Source organism: Myotis daubentonii, chromosome 2 (assembly GCF_963259705.1).
Source record: "Myotis daubentonii chromosome 2, mMyoDau2.1, whole genome shotgun sequence".
Classification (NCBI taxonomy): domain Eukaryota; kingdom Metazoa; phylum Chordata; class Mammalia; order Chiroptera; family Vespertilionidae; genus Myotis; species Myotis daubentonii.
The window spans coordinates 6,384,322-6,411,191 of NC_081841.1; the positions used below are offsets into that span (position 1 = coordinate 6,384,322).

Sequence of the window (26,870 nt, forward strand, 5' to 3'; positions counted from 1 at the left end):
ACCACAACAGCTGGTGGTCGCTGCCCAGGAGCCCTCTGCTCAGTCCCTCTCAGCGACTCCTCCCTCTTCTGGAAGGTTGGGGTCATGGAATCTTCTAGTTGGGAGGGACTTGGAAGGCTGCTAAGTTCCCCAGCCTCCCCCCACTGCACCGGTGAGGAAACTGCGCTCAGAGAGGCTGGGTCTGCCCAGAGCCTTGGGAAGCTGCTAGAACAAGACCCCATAGCCATGGCCTTCAACCCATGGGAGTGCTTGTGGCCCCCAAGGCCGAGGCCAGACCCCTCCCCGGGGTCCCGCACTGCCACCTTCAGGATCCTTGGCCCCTGCCCCAGCCAGGTGGGGGCTGTGCAGGTCAGGGCCCTGGATCTGAAGACCTGATGAGGGGCAGGGGGCCTGCACCCCAGGGCCTGTGCTGGGGGTCACTGTGCAGTTCCCGAGTCTTGGGGGGGGGGTTGGGTAGAGTTGGGGGAAGGATTTGTGTTGTTTCCCCCCACCTCCCATGAACATCATTATCTGGAAACACCATTTTCTCAGAACCTGAGAGGCTGGGGGAGGGCTGGGGTGGAGCTGTTGGGAGGAAGTTTCTCAGTATCGGGAGGTGCAGGGCAGGGCAGGGCAGGTGGAGGGCAGTGGCCGGCCACAGCCTGCTCCCTGCCAGCGGCACTCCCAGCAAAGCCAAGGCAGGGCCACAGAATGCTGCCCCCAGCAGGAGGAGCAGGCCCGGCCTCATTCCCCACTGGGGCTCGGCCGCCTCTCCCTCAGGGGGATGGGCCGAGGGGTAAGACCCGGCCTGAGGAGAGGGACTGCGAGGCCTCTGGTCCCTGGGCCTGGCCAGGGCCAGCCTATCCTGGCCCCACTGCAGCTGGGCCCCAGCGTCCCGGCCTCCCTTCTCCGTAGTCTGAGTCACCATCCATTCTCCACCCCTGACACACAGGCAACGGTCTGTTCTAAGGCGGGATCCTTGGGTGGAAGAATGTCTGCTGAGATGGCTGATAACAATTCCTCCCAACCGGCACCTCAGGCCCCACGGCCCTACTGACGCCTCCCAGCTGACCAGACTGTGGGAAGCCAGTCGTCCACCCCGGCCTGCACAGCATACAGCAGAGACAAGCAGTCCAGCAGTCCTGCCCAGCTCTGTCCGAACTGCAGAACTGTGAGCAAATCCACACCGGGGGATGCTTGTTACTCAGCAATAGGTAACGGATACACTTGGAGGTCTGACATCTCAAGGTCCTGAAATCTCAGGCTCACAGCAACCTGGCCGTCGACGCTTCCTCTGGTGGCCTGGCCAAGTCACACCCCGTCTCTCTGGGACTTGGTTTCCCCCAAACAGGGATGACAACAGCACGATGTGGCCTGAGGTGAGGGAGGCACAGTGAGTGAGGGTGGGAGCGGAACGCTGGCTGGCCCAGAGGTTGTGCTTGAGAAATGGGAGCGAGGTGTGGAGGCCCAGCTGCTCCGGCTCCCTGGGCCACAGCCCTGCCCCACAGGACGGTGGTTTCTCTCTCCCTGACAGACAGACAGACAGTACCCGGCTGGCACTGCTGCTTCGACCCACCTGCTGAGGTGGGTGGAGTGGGGGGCAAAGAGGGTCATTCTCCGAGTCCACCTCAGGGGAGTCATCAGGCTCTTGGAATTTGGGTCTTTTGAGTTAAAAAGTCCTTCAGGACTGAGTCAGGTGGACGCCTTCCCGCTGACTGGTCTCCAGGGACCTGGAGACACCAGGATCCTATCCAGGGACCCACTGGGCGCCCCGCCTGCACAGGAATGACAGCTGAGCCTCCCCCCTTGTGGGTCTGCAGGGTGAGAGGCCCAGTGACTTCCTCGGCGTCACAGTATTCGTGACTCAACCCAGACGGGTGGCTTCTCACCTACCCTTCCACCCTGCTGGTCCTTACCTGTTCTGAGAAAGATAGAGATGAGTCAGTGGCCACCAGCCAATTTGAGGGGCAGCACCCACTGTTCAGCACCCTGAGCCGGGAGGTCGGCACGGGGAGAAGGTGGGAAGGGCTCGGCTGAGATGCCCCAGGGAGAGCCCCGAGTCCCGGGACCAGAGGAGCCAGCCGTCCAGGCCACTCAGCAGGAGGCGGCCACCAGCCCCCACACGGTGCCTCTGCTGCGTCCCCGCCCCTCCTCCCCCAGCTCATCTCGGTCCCCTGCTTGAGAAACCCCCAGAAACAGGGCGCTCACCCCCCACAGAGGAACTGTGGGACCAAGTTTCTCTGCAGGAGGGGCTTGTGCAAGAAGAGGTCTTAAGAAAGAGAGGTATCAGGAGCTGCTCTTGCAGCAAGCGAGCCCCTTTTAAAGCCTAAATTGTGCATCTTCTCGGGCTGTGGGAGCTTGGGGGCTGCCAAGACCCTCCCTGCAGACCACCCTGCTGCTGCCACGACTGCTGTCCACAGGTGTCTTTCCTCCAGTGGCCGGTCCACGCGGACCCGCATGCCCAGCTTGCCCTCCCCTCCCTTCACCCCTTTCCTGTGGCCCGGACACGCCGCCCCCCGAAAGCCCTGTCCCCACACTCTGGCCCCAGGGAGAGGTGGTTCAAAATAGCTGGCTCCTGGGATGCCAGTTCCTGAACTGTTTTCAAGACAGGACCCCAAAGAGGAAGCAGAGGCCCCGGGAGGGGGAGTGACCTGCTCACACTACACGGCAGGTGGCTGAGCTGAGCCTGAAAGTGAACCCCCCTTTTCTCAGCTTCCTGATCACTTCTCAGCAGCTCACAGGAAATGGCTCCCCTGGGACTGAAGGGAGGATGTGAGGTGGCCTCAGCCAACCCACCCATTCCAGTGACCACCAAGATGACCGCCAACTTAAAAGGCCCTCATTTTAGCAGAGGGCGCGCTGCCTTACCTCTGCCTGCTCCTCCAGGTCAGGAGGGACCTTCTCCTCCCAGGAGGGACCATGTCCACTTTACAGATGTGGAAACTGAGGCTGGGAGAGGCTTGGAAGTCCCAGGGCTTGCCAGTGTGGAGCCAGCCTGAACCCAGGCCTGTCGGGGGCTGCAGAGCACCTGCTGTCTGAGGCCGTGTCCTCCGGCGCCAGGGAGTTCGCTCTGCCTGCCCTCCTCACCCACAGTCCCAGGGCTGTGGGCACCTCGGCCCTGAGGGCAGGAAGAGGCACTGCTGATCACATGGCAGACCCTGGGGCTGCAGGAGGGGCATCTGCTTCCTGGGCTCACCAGCCAGGCCTCTGACATTTATGTTTGCAGACAACACTGAGCTTCTGCTGTCCCCAGCCCTGGAGCCAGGAGAGGGGCCGCTTCTAAGTCACGGGAGCTGCCCCCGGGAGCACGGCAGGGGAGTCAGGGCCCTGCTGGTTCCTGCTGTGTTCCTGCCCCCAACCCTGAGCCCGTCCTGGGGACAGACGCTGAAGCTCAGACCTGGACGGTGACCTGCCCCCGATCGCACAGCCATGCCAGGTAATGTGATGGCCAAGTGGGGTCAGAGACCTGGGCCCCTGCCCCAGCGCAGGCAGCACCCCCCGGCCCCCCACCCGGAGGTGTGGGGGAGGAAGAGGGAGTGTGGGGCTCACTCCCCAGCGGGGTCTCTCGTGGGAAAGTCTGGCCCTTGGCCACCCCCCTGACAGCTGGGCTCAGGTTGGGTCGCCCCAGGTTGTGCCATCGCAGGGCAGAGCCGAGCTTGGTCTCTTTGCCCGGGGCAGGGATTGAAGCCTCGCCCTAAGAGGCCCACCCACACGCAATCTCCTCAAACTTCCTCTTGCAGGCCCAGGATGCACCCCCCCAAACTTCCCCTGTTTCCCCCTCCACACCCAGCCCCACAGTGAGCTCCCCCTTCCTCTCCACTTGCATGCATGTACTCGCGCCCTCACACACTCAGGAAACAATCCTGAGACTGGCCCTAGTGCCAGCCCCGTGGGGACACAGAGATGACCCTGCCTCAAGGGAGACGGACCCCGATGCCAAACCACAGCATTAGTCAGAACCAGCAGTGCATGCAGGCTCTTTCAGAGCATTTCCCATGGCCCCTGGGGTTGTCTGCAGTCATTTTTATTGCAGTGTTTCCTATCTGTGCACAGAGCCGCTGGAACCCCCCTGCCTGTGCGCGCCTCCAACATTACAACCTGAGCAAATTACAAAACAAGGGTAAGAAATATTAGCAGAGCCCTAGACGGTTTGGCTCAGTGGATAGAGGGTCGGTCTGCGGACTGAGAGGTCCCGGGTTCGATTCCGGTCAAGGGCATGCACCTTGGTTGCGGGCACATCCCCAGTGGGGAGTGTGCAGGAGGCAGCTGATCGATGTTTCTCTCTCATTGACGTTTCTAGCTCCCTGTCCCTCTCCCTTCCTCTCTGTAAAAAAATCAACAAAATATATTTTTTTAAAAAAGAAACATTAGCAGAACCAATAAAAATTGCTCCTAGGGGCTGGTTCTCCAGGGCCGGGTGGCCTGGGCCGCAGTGCGAGGGCCTTCCTTCTTCCTCCTCCGTTCACCTTCCGTGCACGTGCGAGGCCCTGGCCGGGTGGGAGCCTGGACGGGCATAGTCTCCCCCCTCGGCTCTCGTTAGCCACCAGTGACTGTTAGTCTCAGCAGCCCAGGCCACACAAATCCAAACACGCTGGTGGCAGGACTTTGTATTTGACTGTGGTAAAACACACGTAACATTTGTTAACGAAAAAAAAACCACTGAAACCTGTAAAGAATTGTTGTGAGTTTATTTGAGCCAAACTGTCGACATATGCCGGGAAGCAGAACCTCAACGAATTGAGATAATGCTCTGGAGAATGGCGGGTTATATTTGTATTTATACATTTACAATCAAAGGAGGGACAGAGGTGGGTTACATGGAATTCACTGGTGACAGATTAAGGAGGAGGGATACGCAAAGCAGGGAAACCCCTGGGATTGGATAAAAAGTAAAATGATGGACACATACTTAGGTGGGTGCAGGATCAATTAACATGATGATGAAGGAATTTGTGGCATCTGTCCTGGGGCCCAGCACATTTGGTTGTGCCCCAGGGGCCCCCCAAAAAGGGAAGTCACAAGTTACCCGGACATTTCCAGCGTGTGTTATCATAGATGCAAAAAGACAGATAGGCTCAGTTACGGTAAAGGTTGACCTTATCAGTGAAGATACTGGCCTAGGATGTAACTGCCCACCCTAACTGCTTTAGTTAAAGTGTAATTTCAGACCATCCTTTGTGGTGACTTTAGGTCTCTGAGTTTGCAAGACCGCCGTGCAGGCCTCCCCTGAGCTTACAGGTCAGCATGTGGCCCCTTTCGTCCACACATTGTATTTTCCATTTTAACCATTTTAAAGTGTGCAGTTCAGTGGCATTAAGGACACTTGCATCGTTGTGCAGCCATCACCACACACACATCCATCTTCCCACATCGAAACTGTCCCCATTAATCAACAACCCCCCTCCCTCAGCCCCACAACCACCGTTCCACTCTCTCTCTCTGCTTTGACGCCTCCAGGGACGGCCTACGAGTGGATCCTGCAGTTTGTCCTTTGTGTTTGGCTTATGTGCTTAGTCCCATGTCCTCCAGGCTCACCTGCTGCAGCGCATGCCAGTCAGAATTTCCTTCCTTTTAATGAATAACATCCCCTTGTATGGATGGACCACATTTTGTTTATCCATTCATCCGTGATGGGCATTTCATCCACCAGCGGCTTGCTTTCGCCTTTCCGCTGCTGTGAATAACGCTGCTATGACATTGGTGTGTAAATATCTGCTCGAGTCCCTGGTTTCCATTTTTAGGGGTATACGCTCGGATGTGGGTCCTATGACAATTCTACATTTAATTTAGGACTTACGTTTTATCTTTTTTTTTTAATCACAGTTTACATTCAATACTATTTTGTATTAGTTTCAGGTGTAGAGCACACCTCACAAAGTGCTCCCCGATATTCCCAGTTCCCATCAGCACCCCATTATTGACTAATCCCCGTGAGTATTTTGTAACTACCAGTTTGTACTTAATCCCCTCACTTTTTTTCACCCAGTTCCTCAACCCACCTTCCCTCTGGCAACCATCAGTAGGACTTATTGTGAAAGCGATCTTCGATAATCCTAAACACAATTACAGCCAATTTGTTTTTAATTCATGGACTCAAAACCCACTACAGTTTAACACCCTAAACTGTAGGTTCCATCCCTGGTCGGGAGGCAATCGATTGATGTTCCTCCCTCACATTGATGTCTCTCTCTCTCTCTCCTTCCCTCCCCCGTCTAAAAAAAATCAGTAAGCATGTCCTCGAGTAAGGATTGAAAATAATGAGAATAAAAAATAAAATCCCGTGTGACCACGGGAGAGTGTTACATGGAGCTGGTGGCTCGCGTTCCCTTCCTGTGGGGAGCTCAGCCCAGGGATTAATGCAGGTGTTCTCGAAGCCTGGAGGAGTCACCTGAGACCTGGGCTCTGTGGCTGGTGCTTCTATGCGCTTATTTTGAATGGAGCTGAAGTTCGTATAACATACAATTAGCCATTTTGAAGTGTGCAGTCCTAAGGGGCATTCAGCACATGCCCCATGTCGGAGAACCACCACTTCTCTCTTGTTTCCTACTTCCTCGTCACCCCAGAAAAACAGCTGGCATCCATTAAGTCATCACTCCCCATGCTCCCTTCCTCTGGCCCCTGACAACCCCTAATCTGCTTTTTGTCTCAATGGATTTGCATATTCCAGACATTTCACTTTAAAGGGATAGTACAATATGTGACCTTCGGTGTCTGGCGTCTTTCACGGAGAAGGTCCTCAAGGCTCGTCCTCCTCGTAGCGCAGCGGTTCTCAGCCTCCCTAACGCCGCGACCCTTTAATACAGCTCATGTGGTGACCCCCAACCACAAAATTATTTTCGTTGCTACTTCATAACTGTCATGTTGCTACTGTTATGAATCGTCATGTAAATATCTGATATGCAGGATGGTCTTAGGTGACCCCTGTGAAAAGGTCGTTTGACCGCCAAAGGGGTCGCGACCCACAGGTTGAGAACCGCTGTGGAGCAAGTGTCAGAACCCCTTCCCTTTTCGTGCTGAGTAATATTCCATCGCATGGCTCTACCGCCAGGAGTTTACCCACTTATCCGATGCTGGGCATTTGGATCGCCCCTGTCTTTAGCTGTTATGAGCAATGCTGCTATAAGCACGTGTGTATAGTTTCTGTGTGGACATATCTTTTTGTTTCCTGGGAGTAGAATTGCTGGGTCATAAGGTAGTGGCTGGTGCTTGTCTTTTTTAACGTTCACCTTACTTCCTTATCGAAGCTCAAGGTATATGCTGTCGAAGAGTTGAGTTATTCCTCGGGGTGTGTTGGGAGAGACCCTTGTACTCCACTGAAGGGAGGTCAGGGGGTGCTGGTTTGGGACCATGTCAGTATTTTTAGGAATTTGTTCTTGGGAGGACCAGATTCTCCAGGGAGGATGGTTCCGTGTCCTGCGGGGGGGGGGGGGGGGTCGGGGTGTGTGTGTTAAAGGCCTCACTGCCCCCGGGAGCAGGGCCAGGGCCCAGGCAGGCACTCCAGCGCTCAGCAGCCCCAGGTACTGGGCTGTTTTTGGTGTGACTGGCCTCTCCCTAGGCCAGGGCCCTCTGGCTCACCATCACCAGAGAACAACCAATCTTCTGGTGGGTACGGAGGGTGGCTGCCTGGCTCACCATCACCAGAGAATAACCAATCTCCTGGTGGGTACGGAGGGTGGCTGCCTGGCTCACCATCACCAGAGAATAACCAGTCTTCTGATGGGTACGGAGGGTGGCTGCCTGGCTCACCATCACCAGAGAATAACCAATCTCCTGGTGGGTACGGAGGGTGGCTGCCTGGCTCACCATCACCAGAGAATAACCAGTCTTCTGATGGGTACGGAGGGTGGCTGCCTGGCTCACCATCACCAGAGAATAACCAATCTCCTGATGGGTACGGAGGGTGGCTGCCTGGCTCACCATCACCAGAGAATAACCAGTCTTCTGGTGGGTACGGAGGGTGGCTGCCTGGCTCACCATCACCAGAGAATAACCAGTCTTCTGATGGGTACGGAGGGTGGCTGCCTGGCTCACCCTCACCAGAGAATAACCAGTCTTCTGATGGGTACGGAGGGTGGCTGCCTGGCTCACCATCACCAGAGAATAACCAATCTCCTGGTGGGTACGGAGGGTGGCTGCCTGGCTCACCATCACCAGAGAATAACCAGTCTTCTGATGGGTACGGAGGGTGGCTGCCTGGCTCACCATCACCAGAGAATAACCAATCTCCTGATGGGTACGGAGGGTGGCTGCCTGGCTCACCCTCACCAGAGAATAACCAGTCTTCTGATGGGTACGGAGGGTGGCTGCCTGGCTCACCATCACCAGAGAATAACCAATCTCCTGGTGGGTACGGAGGGTGGCTGCCTGGCTCACCATCACCAGAGAATAACCAGTCTTCTGATGGGTACGGAGGGTGGCTGCCTGGCTCACCATCACCAGAGAATAACCAATCTCCTGATGGGTACGGAGGGTGGCTGCCTGGCTCACCATCACCAGAGAATAACCAGTCTTCTGGTGGGTACGGAGGGTGGCTGCCTGGCTCACCATCACCAGAGAATAACCAGTCTTCTGATGGGTACGGAGGGTGGCTGCCTGGCTCACCATCACCAGAGAATAACCAGTCTTCTGATGGGTACGGAGGGTGGCTGCCTGGCTCACCATCACCAGAGAATAACCAGTCTTCTGATGGATACGGAGGGTGGCTGCCTGGCTCACCATCACCAGAGAATAACCAGTCTTCTGATGGGTACGGAGGGTGGCTGCCTGGCTCACCATCACCAGAGAATAACCAATCTTCTGGTGGGTACGGAGGGTGGCTGCCTGGCTCACCATCACCAGAGAATAACCAGTCTTCTGATGGGTACGGAGGGTGGCTGCCCGGCTCACCATCACCAGAGAATAACCAATCTTCTGGTGGGTACGGAGGGTGGCTGCCTGGCTCACCCTCACCAGAGAATAACCAATCTTCTGGTGGGTACGGAGGGTGGCTGCCCGGCAGTTCTGGGAGGATCTGAGGGTCTGACTGATCGTTATTTTGCCTCCATCCACTACCCCCGCCTTAGGTTCCAGCTGGGGCCGAACCCTTGGCAACTCTGTGGGGTAAGTCACGCTGGCGCTGAGCCCTGCGCATTTGGAGGTGGCTTTTCCGAACCCCTCCGTCAGTTGCCATCCTCCATCTACTTTCCAGCTTCTAAATGGTGCCGATTGGCACCACATCACCACCCCTACCACCACCGAGAAAAATGAAGGAAGGAAAAGCAATGGTGCAGATCTGGTCCCTGTCCTGCTTGCCCCTCCCTGTGGGCTTCTACCTTAAAGATAACAAAAGGGCCCTAACCAGTTTGTCTCAGTGGATGGAGCCTTGGCCTGTGGACTGAGGGGTCCCAGGTTCGATTCCGGTTGGGGGCATGTACCTTGGTTGCGGGCACATCCCCAGTAGGGAGTGTGTAGGAGGCAGCGGATCGATGTTTCTCTCTCATTGATGTTTCTAACTCTCTATCCCTCTCCCTTCCTCTCTGTAAAAAAATCAATAAAATGTATTTAAAAAAAAAAAAAAGATAACAAAAGGAAGAAATCCCCTCTGTAGTCTGCACGGGGTTTTCGAGGAGGGAAATTCGGTGCACGGGTCCAATCCGCCATCTTTAACAAAGCTTTCAGGTGAAGACGAGCCTGGCAGTCGCAGATGCCTCTACCCCCCAGAAATATTCCAGGGCCGGGCGCCAAGCCCCCCACTCTGGGGAAGAGCCTCCCTCGGCCTGCTCTCAGGGCCGTTCTGTCTGCAGTTCCAGGTGCTGGTTTATCTCCTGGGAGACGGGAGCCCCTCCAGGGCAGGGGTGTTAGTGACTCATTTCGACGCCCTCCTCTCTGTCCTCCTACCAGTCCCTGGCTTGGGCTGCACACGTGGCGCTCAGCCTGCCTTGTTGCGAGGTGGAGGAGGGAGGGCACACAGGAAGGAGGGGCAGCCTGGGCGAAGAACACGTCTCCGGTGTCTTTACCTGCGCTTGAACCCTTCTCCGATCTGCCTCCTGCGTCTGGGGCCCCCGGGGCCCTCGGAAGTGCAGGAAAGCTGGGACTGGGACCTCAATTGCAGGCCGTCCCACGAAGGGGACAGACTGAGGCCCTACTGGTTCCCGAGCAGCAGCACAGCAGACACGGGGCCTCGGGCTCGCCGTGCTTTTATGGGTCCACAGAAACTGCGTACTTTCTTTTAAGTAAAAATAAAAAATTTAACTTTTAGTTCAAAATGTTTTAATGATAAATATATTTCTTTATAGCAATGCAGTGGTAAGTTATCATTTTTTAAAAAACTGATGTAGATGTTTTTTTTAAAATTGACTTCAGAGAGGAAGGGAGAGAGAAACATCAATGTTGAGAGAGAATCATGGATCGGCTGCCTCCTGCACGCCCCACACTGGGGATCGAGCCTGCAACCCAGGCATGTGCCCTGACTGGGAATCCAACCATCACTTCCTGGTTTACAGGTTGACTGACGCTCAACCACTGAGCCACACCGGCTGGGCTAAAACATCATTTTTAATACATTTTTGTGGAAGAAGCCACGAAAGTCACGATGTGTCCTTGCCCCCTCCCAGGGCCTGAGTGGGGTCCTCTTCCTCCCCTCAGAACATCTGGGTCCAGCTCAGTTCACGGCCACAGACCCGGCTGTGTGCTGGGCACTGGGGGTCCTCACCAGGAGCCCCAGGTTCACGGCAGCCAGGCTCTGTGCCCACCGGAGCCAAGGAGCCGGGGAGAGGGTTGAGCAGGGGAGAGGTCCCTGCAGGGGCTAGTAGCTGGGTCCTGAGGATGGACAGTTCTCACCTTGTGCAAAAGGCCTCCAGGCAGCAGGAAGAGAGCATCAGCAAAGGCACAGATGCACAAGGTTGAGCCCGTCCCGGCAGAGTGGGGGGCCTTGCACGCTAGGCTGGGGCCGCAGCTCAGTCCCCGCCCACCCCATCAAGCGCCAGGCCGGCACCAGCCTCTGCTCACACCCCGTGATGACTGGTGCTCCCACCTCCCACAGGCAGCCCCCGCAAGGCGCAACAGCTCCTGTGCCACTGGGACGCCCTGGCTGATTCTGAGCAGAAACCTGTCCCCTGATCACTCTGCCTCACCTCCTTAGCCCATCTGTGCTTTATCTCCTCCTCTCAAGCAGGGGCCAGCGAAGGGCCCAGGGGACCTTCAGACCAAGGCCCTGCCTGGCGGCCACCGGGAGGAATCCCTTAGGAGTGTAATGCCTTGCAAGTCCCCACCTGTGGGGGAGGGGCGCGGAGCAATGGACACCAATGACTCTGGGAGGCAGGAGGCTGGCACTGGGCAAGGCTGCTGAGCTCAGCACTGTCTGGACCACAGGACGGCTCTGCTCAAGTGACCAGTGTGGGAGCTTGGTCCTGGAGGACGTGGAAGCAGCCAAGGGGCGCTGGCCTTGAGGCAATGGGTGGGCTCAGAAACCCGCCCTGCCCCCCCACCCCCCTCTAACCGGGGAGAACAAGGGCAAGGGCTGCACCCTCGGGGTCTCGAGGCAGGAATGGCGTTTGCGACCTGGTGTCAGTCTTCCTAAGGCCAGCGTCAGACACTGCCTGCCCTGGAGGAGGCCGCCCAGGCTGGGGAAATGTCAAGTGCCGGCCTCTGCTCTGGGCTGACATCGCCCGCCTCTGCGTGGGAACAAAGCGCGGGCTCACGCTGAGCCGCTGGAGTGGCTGCGATCTGTGTCCTTGTTTGGTTTCAAAACAGAGGACCCGGAATGAAGTCATGAAAGATGTCCTTGCTGGAGGAAATGTCTGGGGCCCATCGGAGCGCCTCCCTCGGGGCTTCCAAGAGGCAGGAGCCAGAACCACTCTTCGTCTGGGCTCCACGGGAAGCTGCAAGGGCACCTGCTACGTTCAAGGCCCAGGTGGCGCCTTCACCACCCGTGACTTCAGTGCGCACCCAGGTGTGGAGGTGGCGGTGGCGGGAATCTCAGCTCCTGCAGCGCCCCAGTCCTCCTCTTCCACATGCGGGCCAGGGCCACTCTTACCTCCATGGCGGCTCAGACATGTCAGGCCTCCTTATGAAGAAGTGGTCAGATCCCCATCTCATAGATGAGGAAACCTAGACTCCGCATGGTCAAGCAGCCCGCAAGGTCACACAGCCATCCACGCATTCATTCATGCAGCACCTGCTAGAGGGCTGCCACACAGCTGACACCACTCGGACCTTGGAGCCAGGACCCAATCGATTAAGTCAGTGGTTCTCACCCTTCTGGCCCTTTAAATACCATGTTGTGGTGACCCTCAACCATAAAATTATTTTCGTTGCTACTTCATAACTGTCATGTTGCTACTGTTATGAATCGTCATGTAAATATCTGATATGCAGGATGGTCTTAGGCGACCCCTGTGAAAGGGTCGTTCGACCGCAAAAGGGGTCGCAACCCACAGGTTGAGAACCGCTGGATTAAGCAGACGAAGACCCCTCTCATGAGCGAGCGAACATTTTAGTGAGTTAAGAGGCAAACAAAAAGAATGAGCAAGAAATGTCAGAGGCTGCGTTTCTGTGAAACAGATCAAACAGGGAGATGGGGCCGGTGTGGGACAGGGCAGGCCCCTCTAAGGAGGTGGCTCTGTGCTGAGGCCTGAGTGACAGGAAGGAACCAGCCGCAGAAAGGGCTCGACCAGTCCCCTTTCCCTGGATGTCACTGTCACAGTGGCCACGTGGCTCCTCACAGGTCTCGCGGCCACTGCACCAGCGGTGGGACACGCCAAGCCCAGGGCTGGGTTGTGAGAATCAGAGGACCAGACAAGGGCCGAAACACCAGCACAAACCCTGAAGATGGCCCCCGGCATCCGGCATCCGCGGAGCTCCTGGCGCGGGCGCGGGTCCCGGACAAGCAGTGGCTCCCAAAGGCCTGGCCCCACTGGTCGGATCCAGGCCGGGGCCTCCATCAAGCCTGGGACAGTCCTGTGCTGGGAGGGAACCAGATGTCCTCAAGGGACAAGTGGGCACAGGCAGCAGTGGTGGGGGCCTCCCTGGTGCACCTGACCTGGCCGTGGGCGGGGTCACAGGCTGGAGAGGCCTGCTGGCTCCTGGCTCGGTGTCAGTGTTAGAGGGGGTGGGACTCGCCCACGGGAGGGTCGCTTCGTCTGGCTGCCTTGGTTCTTCTTGTCCTGACCTTTGCCACTGCTTAAATCTTAAAACAGACTAAGCTCCCCCTCTTGCTCCACCAAAGGGAACCCAGAGGCTGAAACGTGCCCCTCTCGCCCTCACTCAGGAGGCAGGCTAGGGGACAGGGGACACAGAGCCAGCAGGGCAGTGCTCCACCCCGACACGCCTGGGGCAAAGCAGGTGGGAGAGGCCCTTTGGCCTGTAGGACTAGACAGGGCCATTTGTGCTGGGACTATGCCCATATGTCTGCGCCCCCGTCACTCATCTGGTACATGGCCCGCCCACCACCTCCCGCTCAGGGTGCTAGGCTGACCTGTGACTCCAGGTGGTCAGGACCCGCTGGGGATGGCTAAGGCCGAGGGGGCAGGTCCTGAAAGGCAGTTCTGCCAGCACCCCCGCCTACAACTGCTTCCCAGCAGAGGGGGAGGGAAGCGTCTGGGCGCCCATCACCCAAACGCCGAGCTTGGCTTTGTCCCTCAGCCACGCAGTGTTTCAGTTTTAGCTGCAGACGCTGTTGTGCGTAGCTGAGTTCTTAAGTCTCCCAAAACAGGAAGAGGCACTTTATGGACTGGTATTTATAGAATATCCTCCACCCAAACAAAACCAAAATAAAGCAAAGAAGTCCTGAGCATCCACTCACACGCCTGTCCTGGTGCCCGAAGCTCTGACGGCCACACCAGCCACCCCACCACCGGCAGGAACAGTGCCCCACAGCAGCCACTGCCGGAGGGAGAGCCGCCACCCTCTCCCCGCCATGCAGGCGGCAGTCCTGAGCCAGGCAGAGGCCAGGTTCACAGCCCAGCTCTGCCACCCCAGCCCGGGAGCCAGAGGACAGGAGGCACCCACCTCCCTGGCCACCTGAGTTCCAGGAGACAAGAGTGAGAGCACCTTAACACCATGTCGCATAACCCACCATTTATTACTTCCTCACCGTGGCACAAAGGGGTTCTCTTTCCAGAGACCAAGCAGCAACACCGGGATGTTCTTGGAAGAGACTTCCCTTTGTTCCCAGCCTTTGTGACTAACTTTAAACCTGTTCACCTAACAGAGGTGGCTTCGGGGTGGAGGGTGGGCACTCTTCTTCCCTCGGGAACCACCTTCCGGGACCACAGACCGAGCAGGGCTGAGCCGGCCTCTGACTTTTCTGAGTCCAAGTACATGGAGGCCACACACAGTGCCAGGCCCTGCTGAGCTGGGGAGGGGCGGAATCCAGGGGCCTCGGGGACTGGCAGGTCTGATTTCTGCTCCACCGCAGACCATGTGAGGGCATGTGTGGGTCTCTGGGCTGGCTTCTCCTGTGAAAGGAGTGCAGTCCCTCCCCAGAGGCAGCGAGCACGGAGGTGGTCCATCTCGGGCCTGACGGCCTGAGCCCGCCCGCCCGCCCCTGAAAAAGCAGCGCACACCTGGGCCTTCCACACGGAGCAGCAGGGCTCGCAGAACCTCTGCCCTTCCAGAACCACTTCCCACGCTCCCTCCACACGCGTCTGTTCATTCCTGCGGAGCAGCAGGGACCCTCGTCAGTGGTCAAGATCGCTGGTCTTCATGGCTCCTCAGCCGGGGCCTTCCCAGCTCCAGGGAGGAAAGAGCAAAGCGGAGTCGCTCACCCTACTTCGGGGCCTCCCCTCCAGGAGGGGCCTGACAAGAGGCCACGTCCTCACTCGGTCCGGGCACTTCTGCTCCCTGCACCCCATCTCTGGGGACGCCCACCAGCCCCGTCTACCCTTCGGAGGACTCCGGGGCCAGTGCTCCTCCTGGACAGTTACCTCTGGTTCCCTTCCCGCTGCAGCCATCCCAGGCCCCCACCTCCCTGGTCTTCCTGAACGTTCACCACTGAAAACAGCCAGGCCGGCCCAGGGACAGTGCCCAGGGGCGGTGCAGGCTCCGGAAGATGCAGACGTCAATCTGGAGGCCAGAGAAGAAAGGGGCGAACCACCAGGCCCTGGTGAGGGGACGTATCACCGGCCACAGGCTCTCCCAGGGGAGGTGGCGGCGGGAACGGTGGCCTTGAGAAAGCAGTGGCTGCTGGGCCTGTGACGTGCGGGGTCACAGGAACCTCTGCCCGTCCTGTCCCATGGGGTGCGCACAGCCAGCCAGGCTCCCGCACTAGCACCTCTTGTTCTGAGAAATGGCGATGGTCCTGGCTGAGGCTGCCTGGGCGGGTGGCTCCAGCCCCCCTGCAGTGACATGGCGTATCCAAGGGGTCCGCCTGCACTGGCACTCTGAGAGGGTCTTCTCCATAGCACCCAGCTGGGGGAGGACGGTCAGGCTAAGGACTGGGCGCCCACTGGCCCCCACGGCACAGGCAGCTGGGGGGGGGAAAAGCCCATCCTGCCCCCACGATGGCCCCGGTCCTCACGAAGGTCCCGCTCGGCTGCACTCCGCAGCCGGGGCTACGGTGCCGTCATCACACTCTGTTCGCCATGGTCCACGCTCCAGAGGCGGTAAAACTCAGCGAAGTCCACGTAGGGCTCCACACGGCCATCCTCGCCAGGCGGGAGCGCGTGGGCGGGCCGGGAGCGGAAGAGCCCCCCGTCCGAGCTGGAGCTGCTGCTCTGGGTGTGTGTGTTGGTGGACTGCAGGGTCAGCGTCGGGCTCTGGCTACAGGGACAACACAGTCAGCCAGGAGCCTTGGCTTCCAGGCCGGGGGCAGAGAGGCCCTGCCCAGGCCACAGGCCTCGAACAAAGGTGACCCAAGAGCCAGCCCGGCCACGTGGTCTTTAGGAGATGAAAGGTCAAATGGGCTTTTCAGCTCTAACTGTACATGGCTTTTTAATGAACCAGAACTAAATGGGCCGCCCCGTTCCAGTGCTCAGTGACCACGCATGGCTAGTGACACTGTACCCAGCAATGAGCTGGAGGTCGTGCGCTCCAATCTCTCCGGAACCCCCCTGATCAACCCCACAGATCGCAGGCCAGCAAGGACTTTTCTCCCAGAAAACCCTCCTTAGCCCTCCCTCTCACCCCCTCTCACCAGCTGGGAGCCGGGCCCCCCCATGTTCTCAGAACTTCCTGGCACCCACCCTCTGTCACAGAGCATGTGACAGCTGGAAGTTACCTGCTGGCCCACCGTCCTGCAAACCCTTCGCGCTGCCCAGCACCCAGCACTGGGCCGGCCCAGAGTGGGGCCCAACTAATGTTCAGATGCCAAAGGGAGGGAAGGGGCTGTTTAGGGGCCCCCGGGGAGTTGGGTGCAGGACAGCTGGTTCTCCTGCCTGGCCTGGAACCACTGCTGTCATGCTCTGCCTTGGTGGGCACAGCTAGAGGCTTCCTCTCGGCAGCCCAAGCCACCCCAACTGCACTCGGTATGCCCATCACTCCGCTGCCTGCCAGGCCCCTGTAGCCTCTGGTGGCGGCAGCAGGAGGTGGGGTGGGGGGCAGGGAGAGGGGAAGGCCCCCTCCAGGCACAGGGAAGCAGTGTCACTCCCTTCCTGAAGGCCCTTCCATTTGGCCATTTCCTGAGTGGGCTGGGTGTGGCATCTCTATTATTCTGTGCAGTGCAGGCCGAGGCCGGAATGTGGAAACCAGACCCTGGTCTCCTGGTGGGTGGGAGGGGTGGGGGTATACATTCCACAGAAATGAGGGGGTGGGGTGGACACCAGACCTATAGGCAGGTCCGCAGTAAGGAAGTGGCCTGCCCACCCTCCTCAGGCTCCAGACCTCCTGCTGCCTCTGCCCCTCCCCCCCTCAGATTAGAGAACTCACTTCAAAGCTACTCAGACCTTTCAGTCAGAGAGCCCTGGCTCTGACAAGCCGGTGCAGGCCACGCACGTCCCGCCCCCCAAGCACTGATGCCACTGGGAGGAGAACCTTCCCATTCAGTGAGAACTCATACACGGGCCCACAAGAAAATGTGACCAGCAGGCTGTCAACATCAGGTGTCTGTCCCTTCCCCGCAGCCTCAGCCCCTCTGCCCTGGAAACCCGCCCCCTCCCAGCTCCCACTGCAGTGAGCTGCTGGAACCTGCAGCGCTGCCTCTTCCGGCCTCAGCGGCTAAAAAGAACTCCCAGGAAGGGAGGTGGGCATTTGAGAAGTCAAGACCCCAGGGCGTCTCACCCAGGATCACTTAGCTACAGCACTTGGCCCCTGGCATTCCTGTTCAGAGACCAAGGGCTGTCCCCAGGAAGCAGGCCTGAGAGTGGAGATGGGTGAGGGCTTACTTGGTGAGGGTGGGAGTGGCTTCGTCCAGGGTGGAAGCGCTGTGGGCCCCATTGACCAGCTGGCCCTGCGAGGGCATGACGAGGGAGAGGGTCACGCTGGTCTTGCTGGTGCTCTGGGCGCTGGAGTAAGGCACGGATACGGGGTACACACGTCCTCCTGTGACTTTGGGAGGAAGAGAGAGGTGGGCCCGGGGAGTGGCTGGCGTGGTGGGAACCGGGGCGCTCCAGGACCTGACGGGAGCGGTGTCTGAGGGCTGAGAGGAGAAGGTGGTGACCCAGCTGGCTCCCCGAGCTGCAGCGTGGCCCCCGGCCCCTTGGGACAGAGAAGGGGAGTCCAGGGGCCAAGACTGCCGGCCGGGCAGGGGCTGGCGCTCAGCAGCTCCTGTGCTCAAAGCAGGAGGAGGATCAAGTGCTGAGCTGCTTGATGAAAGGGTTACTGCCTGGCTTCCCGCGACGATGCTCTAATCCGAGGGGATAAGCGTGCTCCTAGTTGAGGCTGGCCCAACAAAAATATGGTTGCAATAACAGCAAGCTAGAGAAACTCCATAACCCTGGTGTCCGCCGGAGAACAAAGCCATCTGGGCATGCCTGAGCGCCAAGGCTTGTTTGAAAAAAGAAGAGAAAGTGCAGCCCAGGAGCCAACAGTCTGAGCGGCACGGGAGGAGGTGCAGAAAGGACGACTGCCTGGCCTCCTGAGCAATTTGACTCCAAGACTCAAAAAGTAGAAAGTTAAGCGCATCACTCTCACCCCAACATGGCTCAGGGACAGAGCCAGGCTTCGGGGACCTTCTGTCCACATGCCTCGCCTCGCCTGTCTCTTCCTCCCAGAGCCGCAGTTTCCCTTTCTGTAAAAGGGGGGTGCTATCTCCTTGAGGGCTGTCAGTGAGGACTACAGGAAACATTCGGGTCAAGTGCCAGGCGCAGAGTAGGCCCTCAGCTGGGGAGCCATCGTCCCTATCATGTGGCCTGGTGTCTCTGAAGCTCTCTCTCTCGGGTCATTAGGAGGTCAACCAGGGCAGAGGGTATTTCTTCATTTCATAGACAAGAAGGAAAACCAACCAAAGGCGGCTCAGAGGCCCAGATCAAAGCTGCTCACCGCCAGGCCTCCCCCTCTACCTGCTGCGCTCCCGGAGCAAGGCCTGGCGCCTCCGCCACTCCGCAGCCCACGCGGCCCACGGCCTCCTCAGGTGGCTTCCTGGCCGCCCTGCACTCACCTGGGGCTGGGGATGCTGTGGGCTGGCTCATCTCGCCCAGCGGGTAGCCGAAGTTCCTCACCAGCAGGGTCATGTCCTCGTGCCTTGGGCAGAACTTGGCACGCTCGCCGCCACTAGCAAAGGTGTCACCGTGGATCCGCTTCACCCGGTCCACCACGGCCTGGGCCACCGCGTCCAGGGAGGTCTGCTTGGCGAACTCAGTGTCAATCATAGCAGCGATTTCCTGGGGGGGCGGGGCAGAGACCTGGTGAGGAACAGGGGCCCAGGGACTGTGGGCCGAGACTCCAGAGCCTCACCAGGACACTTAGCGGTCACTGGTCAAGCAGGTGAAGGAAGTCCCCACCAGCCACACCTGCAAACCAAGCTTTTCAAGGGATTCAGGATAATCCTTCTGGAACTTTCTCATTAGACAAGGTGTGGCCTTGTGATCTCTCTTATTGTTGGCCTCCACACCGATAAAACAGGGAGAATATCCACCTCCCTGGGTTACGACGAGGACGAAGTAACATAATGGATGGGAGGGCACTGCGGGAACCGCTAGAAAGCCCCGTGTAAGTACATGCCCACCACGCCAGGCACGTGTCCCCTAACCTCTAAGGGACCCAGGAGACTTGCAAACAGAGGAGCAATTGTGATGAATAAGCCTTTTTTCCTGGAACAAACTCATTATGGGCTAGGATCTGCCAATTTTGTCAGCAAATGGGGACACAGAATGAAGGCAGAGAAGTCCACTGACCAGTGTATCCTAGAACCCAGTAAGAAGCCACTGGATAATTCTATCTTGAAGACCAAAGAAAAGGAAAAAAAAATCACATTGATGATACGATCAGAAACACAAAATCCTCTATATGCTGGCTGGCCAGTCTCTTGGAGGTAGGGGGCAGAGGCAGGCAACAGGAAATGACCTGGGGCCAGTCAGGTGGGCTCAACCCCGAGCCCCCCGCCCCACTGTCCACCTCGGTCACCTCAGGCGAGACCCTGAATTCTGCACCCTAGGCTCCCTGAGTGGAAGTGATGCGAGCTGCTGCCCGTTACAGTGCTACTAGAGGAATAAGATAAAAAGATGATGCCCTGGCCGGTTTGGCTCAGTGGATAGAGTGTTGGTCTGCGGACTCAAGGGTCCCAGGTTCGATTCCGGTCAAGGGCATGTACCTTGGTTGCGGGCACATCCCTAGTGGGGAGTGTGCAGGAGGCAGCTGATCGATGTTTCTCTCTCATCGAAGTTTCTAACTCTCTACTTCTCTCCCTTCCTCTCTGTAAAAATCAATAAAATATATATATATATTTTTAAAAAAAGATGAAAACCTTGAACACAGGCCTCAGGAGAGAGGGCGGCATGTAAGACTTTCCCTCATAACCTTTAATTAGAGAGGACAAAGCAGGCGGTCTCCCTCCAGGGAGCACGCCCATGCCATTCCCTTCCCGCTCTCCGTCCCCCACAGGCCGTATCCCCTAACCTCTAAGGGACCCCAGGAGACTTGAAACCAGGGGAGCAGCGGCAGCTCATGCCGGGCTAACCCCCTGAACCTGTCTCCAAGGCCCCCTTCTCTCTGACTTCCCAGTGAGCCAGAGCAGCCCAGCCTAAGTATATATTTTTGCTGCAGGCAGTAAATTCTTGTTTTTCTAAAAAAAATAATAATAAAGAAAAGAAAGGAAAAAGGCAGAAAAGTTACCTTCCTATAAGACTCACAGATGGAAGGAGAAACACGACCTGAACTTATCTGACCAACCAGCCATCCAGGTCAGGTAGAGGCAGCTTCCCTTCAAAGTCATCCCTGAAGCGACTGCGTGACCACAACCCCACAAAAGTGGGTGTTATCATCCCCATCTTAGACATGAGAACCAACTGTAAATTACCCACAGCTCAGAGAGGAAGGGGAAGGGGACGCGGACTTGGACATGGCTGGCACGACTCCTGGGCCAGTGCTCTGTGCGCGAGGCCGCGCTTCTGCGCTCCCCTCCTCGGCCCAGGACCTTTCCCGGACAATCTCCAAAGCAACCCGAGCCCACGGCGATTCACGTCCACCTCGCCCACTTCCCTTCAGGCTTTGCTCAAGGCTCTGGGGCTGCTTCAAGCCCAGAACGAGGAAGGTTTTGGGGGATGGGTGTTCTCGGAGCTCTAAGCCCAGAGAAGATACCTGGCAATGGCCCTTGAGAATTGGAGCCGGCCCTGAGCACTCTGGTGCCGAGCAGGAGGGCCGGCCAGGCCCCCAGGGAGCATGCCACCTGCAGGCTGGCCCGCTATGCTCTGCTTAGGCCCAGCTCACCTGGTTGGCCTGCCCAGGCCCATGGGCTGCCTCCAGGGCCTTGTACAGCCCCTCGGACATCAGCACCAGGAAGCCAGTCACCCCGTCCAGGGGCTGTGCGCCGTGGATTTCAGGCTCCGCGATGATCGGCTTGGACTTAGCAGCACTGCGGGGAGAGAGTAGAGGGGAGAGCTGTACTTGGAATGGCCTCCTAGGGACATTTATTTTGCTAAGGGGAAGAATCTACCCCAGAATGTAAAATGAAACACACATCTGGCAAGACGAGAACAAAGAAAAACCAGAAAAACAGACCTGTCTCTGAGCACAGCTATGAAAATCAAGTTCTGAGAGCCAGAAGGCTAGAGACGGCTGGGTTAGGGCACAAAGGTCAAATGCCCAATCCCGGCCCCAATCTGCAGCTCCTGCCCACAGAGCCTGGGCAGTGCCAGGGGAAGGGTGGGCAGTGAGAGGGTGGGGTTCTCTTTTGAAAGCCCACTCCTCCTCCGGGCTCCTCCAAAGCAAATGTCAGGCTGACTCAGACCTCACCGGCACGCCCTGCACAGGGTCATCTCTGATGCACTATCAGCCAGCAGTGCCCGAGAGGCCTTGCCCGTGTGCACGCACACACGCAGCTACGTGATGTTCTGGCAACAGAATCCGGAAGAGCGGAGTCTGGAAACACCCCGAGGGCCCTTCCGTAGGGGCCAGTAGCGAGTGCTGACACAGCACACACTGAATTCCAGCAGCTGTGACCAAGAACACACCAGCCTCAACGCTAAGTGTGTAGAATGGAGGAAAGGACACCTAACGGATAGTGAGCTACAGAATACTGGAAAGGGTGTGCTAGCACTTAGTGCATGTTTTTAAAAGGATGCCTACCCCTGCCCCGCTCCCACCCAACACACACACACACACACATACACACACACACACACACGCACACACGCACGCACGCACGCGCACACAGGAACTCTGGGCAGGGCACACAGGAAACCAGCAGCTTCTGGGGAAGAGCCCCGTCTCGGGGCAGGAGAAAACGTACTCTGCACAGTAGACCCTTGGCCTGTTTGAAACCACATCTGTACTTTCCAACAAAGAAACAGAACCCTACAAATTAGAGACAAAAGGTTCCAAACACAACTGCCTAAATCCTGTGGGAGGAAGGAGTTCTAACTCTGCTTTAGGGGTCTTTGGCATGATTCCTCCATGGCTCTGATTGTGACATTAAATGCCATGATCGTACACACACCTATTTTTCCAATCAATGTGCTGGGAATGCAGGCTGCCTGGGTCCAAGTCCTGCCTCTGCCCATGGCTAGCCCCCTGATCACAGAAGCTGCCTACTGTCACCATGTCAGCTTCCTCGTATGAAAATACCTTTGGGTAACAACAGTGCCTACCGCCCTAACCGGTTTGGCTCAGTGGATAGAGCGTTGGCCTGCGGACTGAAAGGTCCCAGGTTCGATTCCGGTCAAGGGCATGTACCTTGGTTGCGGGCACATCCCCAGTAGGAGGGGTGCAGGAGGCAGCTGATCGATGTTCCTCTCTCATTGATGTTTCTAACTCTCTATCCCTCTCCTTCCGCTCTGTGAAAAATCAATAAAATATATTTAAAAAACAAAACAAAACAAAAAACAGTACCTACCTCCTAGACCCGAGGGAGGACTGAGTAAGAGAATGTCTGTACAGAGCTGTGCCCAGTGCTGCTATGATCACTGGGTGGCAGCCGGAAGGGAAATATCCTTGGAGGGAAATGTACAGCTCGTCTCACACGTCTGCCCTGGCCCTCGCCATAAACAGCACTGACCAACAAGGCATCTGGTCTGTCCCTGCCCACCCCAGGCTGCTCAGGCTAACCTTGGCCTTCCTGCTGGCCCTGAGGCACTGGTTGCTGCCCCGGCTTGGACCCTTTGCCAGCCTAGCTCTACAGGACTCTGACCCTGACCTCACCCCAACCTCTGGCAGGAAGGAAGGGTCTCCTTGGGCTCTGAGCTCCTGCAACTGCACCTCTGTTCCTAGAGCCTATCGGGGGGCGGGGGGGGGGGGGGGGAGCACAGCGGGCCGGCCACCTACCTGAGCAGGTCGATGTCCGTGTAGCCGTATTTGACCTTGTAATCTCCGATGCGCCTGGTGCTCTCCTGCCCACAGATGATCCCCACCTGCTTGATCTTTCCTGCGTCCAAACCTACCAGCGGGAGAACAGCACAAGCCAGACCTTGCTCATCACGAGGAACAACAAGAAGAGGACACACACATCTGGGGAACAGGAAATAGTCACACCAGGCGGCCTGGAGAGCGGCTAATCCAACAGCCCCCAGGTCCTCAGCCCCCGTCTCCATCAGAATCCCCCTCGCAGGCAGCTTCCCCCACAGCCCATCACATCCAGCACCGCCCAGTACAGCTGCCTGGGAAGCGTCCGGGAGGCGGCGGCAGTGGCTGAAATCTCAGGACTTCAGTCTCCACCAATAACAGTGAACGTGCCAGGTAGGCTTGGAAGCATTTTACATGCGTTAACTCTTAATCCTCACCACACCCCGAGGCAGGTGTTACTATCATCTCATTTCCCAGGTGGGAAAACTGAGGCACAGGAAATGAGTAAGTTTCAAACATCACCGACTAGTAAGCAACAGAGCTGGGCTTCAACCCCGGGCAGGCTGGTCACAGCCCATCTACTCACACTCTCTCCACATGACCACCAAAGAGGGCAAGGGTGAGCCACGAGGCTGCCCCCAACACCGACCCGCGGCCCCTGTCCCCACTCACCCAGCTGTGAGAGGCGGAAGAGCTCGTCCTCGTTCTCCGTGGTGTGGTCCACGTTCAGCTGTGTCACCTGCAGCCCGTCCACCGTGGATTTGCATAGAAGTGCACGGTTCGTACCTGCAGCAGAATGTGAGCAGCTGAGCAGACTGAGCAGAGGGAGGAAAGGGCAGAGAGAGAGAGAGAGAGAGAGAGAGAGAGAGAGAGAGAGAGAGAGAGAGAGAGAGAGAATGGAAATCCTGAAACAAGCAAAGAAAATAGGCTCAGACCCCTGGGTGAGCCAGCAGTCGTAAGAGCTGGCAATATAAGGAATTAGGTTAAACTTGTCCATCCTAGCATGATTATGATTATGACTTTAATAAGAGAGCTTTTGTCTAGGGAGATACACTGACATATTTACAGATACCAGGCCACGATGTCTGGTGTCTGCTTCACAACAATGCAGGGACCCAGGGCTGCAGATGAAATGAGACTGGCCGTGAGGAGATGACTCCCGGGGCTGGGGATAGGCACAGAGGGCTCATTAAATGCGAGTCACTCTATTTTTTTTTACATTTCTAAATTTGTTCTATAATGAAATCTTAAGGAAAGGAGGAAGAGAGGAGGGACATTATCAGTGGGGTCTCTCTAGCGCCCCTACAGTAATCGGCACCCCGGGGTATGGCCTTCTCAGGGTCCCAGATGGCCTCTTCTTTGCCCACAAATCCTACAAAACGTCCCTGTGACCCCTCACCCTCCAGCCCACACCCAGCCCACCTCGCCACCCTCCAGAAGAGGAAGCCGCTGAGGTGACCCGGACAGGGACACAACTCCCCAAGGCCACACGTGAGCGACAGCATGGGGACGAGACCTAGGCCGCCCGCATCCCGCAGCTACTTCCACTCTCCTCACCGGGACTGAGACACTCCTCTTCTTTGGAAAGAGAACCCAAATCAATTTCTTATTATGTTTTTATTGCTTTTAGAAAGAGGAAGGGAGAGGGAGAGAGAGTTAGAAACATCGGTAAGAGAGAAACATCAATGAGAGAGAACCATCCATCGGCTGCCTCCTGCACATCCCCTACCGGGGATCAAACCCACAACCCGGCATGTGCCCTGACTGGGAATCGAACCAGTGACCTCTTGGTTCATGGGCGGACACTCAACCACTGAGCCACACCAGCCGGGCAGGAGGAAACACTCAAAGAGTAACAGGGCAACCCACCCAATGGCCTTGGCAGACGGGCTGGAGATCCCATGTATCTGGAAAGCAGCTGCCCGAAGAACGCACAGTCACCCAAGCTGGCCTCCTCCCCCAGCCCTCCCCAGGGACGGACAGGCGGCTCACCGACATTGGCGACGTAGAGCTTGTTGTTGAGAAGGACAGCCACGACAGCCATGGCTCCTCCTGAAATCTCCCTCTCCAGCACCTTGAGTCTTTCAAGGATCTTCTGATACTGAGGAGGCAGCTGATGCTGGGGGACACCCTGCAAGCCACCATTAGGGGTCAGAGCAGGCCGGGTCCTCAGAGACTGTCCCCCTCTCCGCCCCCTAAAGAGCAGGGGCTGGAGGCCTGGCCAGGATGAAGCTGCACTTCCAGGCAGGCTTCTCTAGGAAAGCCAGAGGTGACCTCATTGTCCTGCCGGCTCTGAAAGTGCTGGTGCTGATATGAGTGGGTAGGTGACAAGGCTGTGGGCAGACTCAAGTCGAGGACTGTCCTGAAAGGGCCTTTCCTCACACCCTCACTGCCCGCCCCATGCTCAGCCTGAGTAAAGCTGCCCACAGCAACCAACGAGGCCCTTGGAGTGTCCACCCATCGACCCCCACGTCACCCAGTCAGGAACTGTCCCCTAACTTGTGCTGCTCTGGCCCAGTGGTGCCAATGGCTTGGGTGTGATGTGGCAGATCAATCAGTGCTCCTACAAAGCCAGCCTGACGTGCCTCTCCTCAGGGGAGGCTAGGGAAGTACCTCTGGCAGCTGGGACTGCAGGCTCGCCTTCTCAGCCAGAGCATCGTCGATGGACTCCAGGAAGCTCCTCTCCACCACGTCGAAGGCCTAGAGGTACAGAGAGGACAGGGACAGGTGTCAGGGCAACGGCCGGTTCAAAACCACTGCCACCTGATGCTGCGACGCTCGACTACAGTGACAAACTGTACTAAATGCAGGCCATCATGGGTGGGGGCTCCGCACCTGCACTGCAGAGCGAGAGGCTGAGGCTAAAGACGGAGGTTAAGGGCACAGGCTTGTGGTCAGGCCACCTGGGAGTGAACTCCAGCTCTGCCGCTTGCCAGCTGGCAGCCTCGGTCTCCTCACCTCAACAGAGGTAAGTGTTGTTCTGAGTGACTGAGCACTCGGTACCTGGCTCAGAGCAAGTCTAGATCAATGACAGCCGGTGTCATGACCACATCCTGCTGGCCCTGGACACTGGCCATGCTGCTGCCCCTCCTGGGGGGCCAGCTAGAGTCACGGGCGCAGGGCCCTGAGGCTGGAGGGTGCCCTGGGCCTCAGGTGCTGAGGCAGGGAAAGGGCTGGGAACGCTGTTTTTGAGGAACAGGAATCCATCCTCCTCATCCGAACTAAGTGCCTCCAGATGTGCTTCCAAAAGGAGACGCCAGGAAGGAATCTCCCAAAAGCAGCCGAGAGACATGCAGAGCTGGCAGGGGAGCCCCAAGCAGCCGGAGCAAGGAGGCGAGGCCAGGGTACCGGCAGTGACTGGAGGCTGAGCACCTGAGCCACCCCCCAAGGAAAGGAGCCATCCTAAATCACCCCTCCCCCCTACACGCCTTCGCCCAAGGTCCCACCCCTACTTCCTGTTCTCCAAGACGATCTCCAGAGCCAACCCTGCCAGTTGTGGGCAAGGACCGTGACGGCTGCCTGCTCCTGGCCTCCCCGAAACAGGGAGCCCCTGCCGCTGGGAGAGGCTCCCAGAGCGGGTCCCCTGCAGGAGAGAAGGAGCGGCAGGGTCTTCAGACCAGCCCTGGCGAACCCACACTTTACAGTTGCAGGGTCAGGCCTCTGGGGGAGATGATCCACCGGCTGCAGTCAGCTGCCAAGCAGGTACCTGCAGCAGCACACGGCGCACATCGGCCTCCGTGTGCTCGGCGTTGAGCTGGCCCAGCAGGAGCTCCGCGGACAGCCGCTGGGCCACGAAGTTGGTCACCCGGTTGCCATCATAGCCGTTGAAGACCCCATACAGGAAGCAGTTGTTCTCACTCCTGGAAGAGAGAGGGAAGAGGCGGTGGAAACCAGGGCTCACAGAAGGACGCCAGTTCCAGCGTGAGGGGGAGGAGGGACAAAAATTGGGGGAGACCAAAGATACAGCAGCTGTGGCTTCAGGTGCCCACTTAGGTCCCCCACTTTGCCCATCATTTCACTCAGGCCACGACCTTCAGGGATGC

At 57.7% G+C, this 26,870-nt stretch overlaps 1 protein-coding gene across 3 annotated transcripts in view; it reads right to left on the reverse strand.

Moving 5' to 3' along the window:
- Window positions 1-12,943: 12,943 nt before the first annotated feature.
- LOC132226940 (TGF-beta-activated kinase 1 and MAP3K7-binding protein 1) overlaps window positions 12,944-26,870 on the reverse strand; it is a 70,236-nt gene continuing 56,309 nt past the window's right edge. For all 3 annotated transcript variants that reach the window (XM_059681489.1, XM_059681491.1, XM_059681490.1), the window contains 9 exons: window positions 26,534-26,687; window positions 25,441-25,527; window positions 24,820-24,958; window positions 23,500-23,613; window positions 22,810-22,921; window positions 20,758-20,902; window positions 18,491-18,713; window positions 17,277-17,439; window positions 12,944-15,717 (listed from right to left, as the gene is read on the reverse strand). In XM_059681489.1, coding sequence (XP_059537472.1) covers window positions 15,510-15,717; window positions 17,277-17,439; window positions 18,491-18,713; window positions 20,758-20,902; window positions 22,810-22,921; window positions 23,500-23,613; window positions 24,820-24,958; window positions 25,441-25,527; window positions 26,534-26,687 — 1,345 coding nt within the window. In that variant the 3' untranslated portion in view covers window positions 12,944-15,509. The remainder of the gene's footprint in view (window positions 15,718-17,276; window positions 17,440-18,490; window positions 18,714-20,757; window positions 20,903-22,809; window positions 22,922-23,499; window positions 23,614-24,819; window positions 24,959-25,440; window positions 25,528-26,533; window positions 26,688-26,870) is intronic.